Source organism: Trichechus manatus, unplaced genomic scaffold (assembly GCF_000243295.1).
Source record: "Trichechus manatus latirostris isolate Lorelei unplaced genomic scaffold, TriManLat1.0 scaffold00088, whole genome shotgun sequence".
Taxonomy (NCBI): Eukaryota; Metazoa; Chordata; class Mammalia; order Sirenia; family Trichechidae; genus Trichechus; species Trichechus manatus.
The window spans coordinates 8,851,299-8,856,158 of record NW_004444024.1 but is presented as its reverse complement, the minus strand read 5'-3'; the positions used below and the strand labels follow the sequence as shown (position 1 = coordinate 8,856,158).

The 4,860-nt window shown below is 48.2% G+C and overlaps 1 protein-coding gene across 1 annotated transcript in view; it reads left to right on the top strand.

Moving 5' to 3' along the window:
- Positions 1-700: 700 nt before the first annotated feature.
- TENM4 (teneurin transmembrane protein 4) overlaps positions 701-4,860 on the top strand; it is a 435,533-nt gene continuing 431,373 nt past the window's right edge. The window contains exon 1 of the mRNA XM_004382006.3: positions 701-938. Coding sequence (XP_004382063.1) covers positions 716-938 — 223 coding nt within the window. The 5' untranslated portion in view covers positions 701-715. The remainder of the gene's footprint in view (positions 939-4,860) is intronic.

Here is a 4,860-nt window from a genome sequence, read left to right as displayed (position 1 = left end):
TAAGGCATCCACTCTCATGGATCTTATATATTAGTGGGAGATGACAGACAATAAGGAAATAATAATATAATGCACCTGGAGGTGAAAGTGTGCATTGGTTGTTTATACCTTGGCTTATTCCAGGAAAAGTTTTGAAGACAGTAATATCTGCAAACCATTGTAAGCATTTAATGAGATAATATATGCAAAGTGCTTGCTCCAGTACCTGAGTATAGTCATTCATTTCACAAATCTTTATAGAGCCTCTGTTCTGTGTCAGGCTTTGTCCCAGCTGGGGATGTGAGGGGAACGAAACAGATGTGGCCCCTGTTTAGGGGGATTACTAAATAACAGTGCCCCTTAGCTTTTGTTGTCAGCTTCCTTGATACCAGTCACTGAGGAAGAGTCTGAAGCATCTTCGTGGTGGATAGGCAGGGTAGCAGGAGGAGACAGGATTCATAATGCAAGGCCCTGGGTATAGTCTTCTTCTGCTACTTCCGGCTGCGTGGCGATGGAGCAATGCCCTCACCTCTCTGAGCCTGAGGTTCCTCCTCCACCTCACACAACCTTTGAGAGGGTCAGCTGAAGTCCCCGATGGACCTGGGTATTACCTTTGCCTCCTAGAGCTGGAGTTCATGCCCCCCCCTTTTTTTTTATTTTCCTGGCTGCAGATCATTCGGCACTGAGTACGGCGAGGACCCTGTTCGTTGATGTGGAGGAGCGCGGGCTAGAGGCTATGGAAGTGAAAGAGAGAAAGCCTTACCGCTCGCTTACCCGGCGCCGCGACGCCGAGCGCCGTTACACCAGCTCGTCTGCGGACAGCGAGGAGGGCAAAGCCCCGCAGAAGTCCTACAGTTCCAGCGAGACCCTGAAGGCCTACGACCAGGATGCCCGCCTCGCCTATGGCAGCCGCGTCAAAGACATGGTGCCACAGGAGGCAGAGGAGTTCTGCAGAGCAGGTGAGGGCGGGGCCGGGAGGGCGATGCTTGGTGCAGGTGTGCGCGCAGATGTGCACCTAGGAGTGGACATAAATCAGCAAACTGGGGTGCTGAATCCACTGAGAGTTTCTGTTATTTTACTGCCTCCAGCCTGTGGATCTGGGATAAAAAAAAAACCAAAACCCTGCTCTATAGTTAATTCATAAGGAACCCTGGTGGCACAATGATTAAGTGCTCTGCTGCTTACCTAAAGGTTGATGGTTCCAACCCACCCAGTGGCTCCATGGGAGAAAGACCTGGCAATCTGCTTCAATAAAAATTATAGCCACGAAAACCCTATGAGGCATTTCTACTCTGTGACATGGGGTCACTATGAGTAAGAATGGCACCCAACAACAACATTGTTAATTCATAGATCATTTATTTTCACTCTCACCCTCTTGCTTGTCATTACGATGGGGTTATGAGCTGCCTAGGGTTGAGTCCAGAGCCACCACCCCCTCTCTTCTAAGCCTCAGCCTCCTCATCTGTTAAATGGGCGTGGATAGTACCTACTGCATTGAGTTATTGTGAGGACTTAATGAGATGACTTGTTTTAAGCCGTAAGCAGGGTGACACAAAATAAGTACTCAATAAATGTTGTTACTTTTGTTATTTATTCAATGATTGATTCGTTCAACAAACATATCTTGAGTACCTTCTTTGTCTCAAGCACTGTGCTGATCTTGAAAGGAAGAAACTCTTGAGATGGGTACATCTAAAAACTTATTTGGGAGATATCCTGGCGCCTGCCTTCTTCTCCTTCACTTCCTACATACAGTCAGTCATCCTACCCTGAATATCTTTCAGACCCATCCCTTCTTTCCTCAGTTCAGTCCACTGTCATCTGTCTGGGAGGGTTGCCCACAGCAACCTCTCCTTCACCTAGTGCTGCCCCCTATGGGCCATTCTCTGCACTGCAGCCCGTCTCGTGCCCTTAAACTGAACTCTAAACCACTTAAGCTGACATACAAGGGTTTTCCCCAAGTCCATCCCTGTCTTCCCAGGCAGTTGTATTGCCTGCCTCTCCACACCCCACCCCTCGTATACTCCAGCCCCACTGAACTGCTCATTGTTCTTCACACCTGGTGTGATAGGTGTTTCACACTCGGGTGCTTTAGCGATTTGTGCTTTTCTGCCTGCAGAGCCTTAAGCCCTCTTTGATGCCTGGTTGGTCACCACCCGTGCCTGACGACTCACACAGCCCACCCTGGTTCTGCCCTGGCTCTCCACCCCCAGCCCCGCAAACAGGGCTAGTCAGGCACTGTGCTTTGTAATTTCTGTACACTTTGACATTGCTATTTAATCCTTACAACAGCCCCATGTAATAGATACACTTGTGAGCTCCATCTTATAAGAGTGAACTGAGGCACAGGGAGATGGAATCAGTTGCCTAAGATCACAGAGGCAAGAGGAACTGGTCATCACCATACCCCTACCCCAATGACCTGACAGCCCATCTGTGACCTTCTCCCCAGCCAACCTCATTTTCACTCTCTCACGAGGCCTGGATCCCCACAAAAGCTGACCCATTATCCAGGCTGCCTTTTAGGCTCAAAAAATGTGAGGACTTCAGCTTTGTTCAGACTTGTGGTTAAGAGCTCAAGCTCTGGCATCAGACAGATCTGGATTTAAATTCTGGCTCTGCTGTTTTTACTAGCCTCAGCTTCTTTACCTGTACACTGAAATAATGGTTGTACCTACCTAGTAGCAGGGTTGTCATGAGGATTAATGCAGACTGTAAATAAAGCACTTGGCACAATGCCTAACATCGAGTAAACAAAACAAACAAACAAAAACTAGTTGCCATTGAGTCAATTCTGAGTCATGGCGACCTTCTGTGGCAGAGTAGAACTGCTCTATAGGGTTTTCAAGGCTGTGACCTTTCCAAAGCAGATTACCAAGCATTTCTTCCAAGGTGCCTCTGGGTGGGTTTGAAGACACCAGTCTTTTGGTTAGTAGCCAAGCGCTTAATCATTTGCACCACCCAGGGACTCCTTAGCATGGAGTAGATGTTTAATAAATGCTCTTGTCGTTGTTAGCTGTCCTTGAGTCGGCCCCGAACTCGTGGCAACACCACGCACAACAGGATCAGACCATTGTGATCCATAGGGTTTTCATTGCCTGATTTTTCAGAAGTAGATCATCAGGCCTTTCTTCCTAATCTCTATTAGTCTAAAAGCTCCACTGAAACTTATTTATCACCGTAGCAACACACAACCGTCCACTGACAGACAGGTAGTGGGTGCCCTTGAGGTGCATTGGCTGGAAATCGAACCTGGGAGTCCCATATGGAAGGCGACTGTGCTGCCACTGAACCACCACTACCCACTTCCATAAATGCTATCTGCCATTAATTGTTATCTCTGGGTCTCAGTTTTCTATGTTAGGAATGAGGATAAGGGACACAATGGTCTCAAAACTTCTTTTATCTCTGTCCTCCCTCTACTCCATAGAACTCAGTGATCCCCACCAGCCTAGCTTGGTCTTAGTGCTACCCCAGCATGTGAGGCTCAGGAGTGGAGCCCTTCTTGTCTTTGTAATGATAAGTAAGCCTTTTCATCTTGTAGGAGGGCATGTGCATTGCAGTTTACAAAGTGCTCTCCCTCACATTACTTCACTGTATCCTCAAAAATCCTGTGAAGGAGCAGATCGTAGATTATCACCCCATTTTAAAGATAAGAACGTTGATGCTCTTGTGATGTGCCTAGCTCAAGACTGCACAGCTAATGGAGAATGAGGTGGGACATCAGCCTGTGTCCAGAGCTTCTCAGTAAAGAGACCAAAGGACATGAAGCAAACAGACTACAAGGACTTCTCCCATTTGATAAATAAAGCTTCCAAGCTCCCACATCACAGGGACCAGGCTGGCTTGCCAGGATTGTGAGCTCTCAGAGTCAGCCCTCACCTTGCATTTCTCCAGCCCCAGGATGTCTCTGCTCACTCATATTGATGCTGAGTCTAACTGCTTAAAAGGGTATTCAGGGCAGGCCACGTGGAAATCAATGCAGCCCAGGCTGTTTATTGCAAATAAATTTGATTTTTCACTTAATGTAGCAGTCACTCTTCCTAACGTGTGAGCGCCTCTCGAGAGAGCCGACCCAGCGGAGCACTGATATGTGGGCTGGGGGAGGAGACAGGGCAGGTGTTCAGGACAGGGGTGGGGAGTGGAGATTGCAGGGAGGCAGACGGAAGGGCAGCTAGGGAGTATGGTGTACAGAGACGGCAGGAAACAGATGAGGGAATTTAGGCTCCAATGTGGGGTTTTCTTTTTCTTAGAGGGAAAGCAAAATAGGATGGTAGAGTTTGGCACAAAGGAGTGACGTTCAGAATATTTAGCATTCGGTCTGGCCCAGGCCCTGGCCCATCAGAGTGTCTGCCTGGTCATTAAAGCAGAACCCATAGGCCCCTGTTGTTTAGTTACTGGATCGTGGGGAGATGAAGGCAGGAGAGTTGCAGAGAAGGGGCTGGAATAGGCTAGGGGGTGGGCACTGAGTGTGAGGAAGCTCAGACATCAGTTATTTATCAACTGGTATGGAAATATTTCATTGAGGCTGAACCATTGGAGTATCAGGCTTGGGGCACAGCTCTTCCCACACCTCTGCCCCCACTAGGCTTCAGCAGCTTTTATTTCAGCCATGTCCTCATTGGTCTTTCCTCCCCGTCTTCCCTCTCCCCATATCCATCCTCCAGAGTACTGCCGGTGTCTGTTTATCTGTTTCTGTAGCTAACGTTCATTGAGCACCTGCTCTGCACCAGGTGTGGTAGATGTTGGATACAGAAATGAGTAGGACACTCAGAGAACAAAGGGTTTAATTGATAAGAGGGACACACACACACACACACAATTATAATAGGATGCCTTCTCTACACACACACACACACACACACACACACACACACA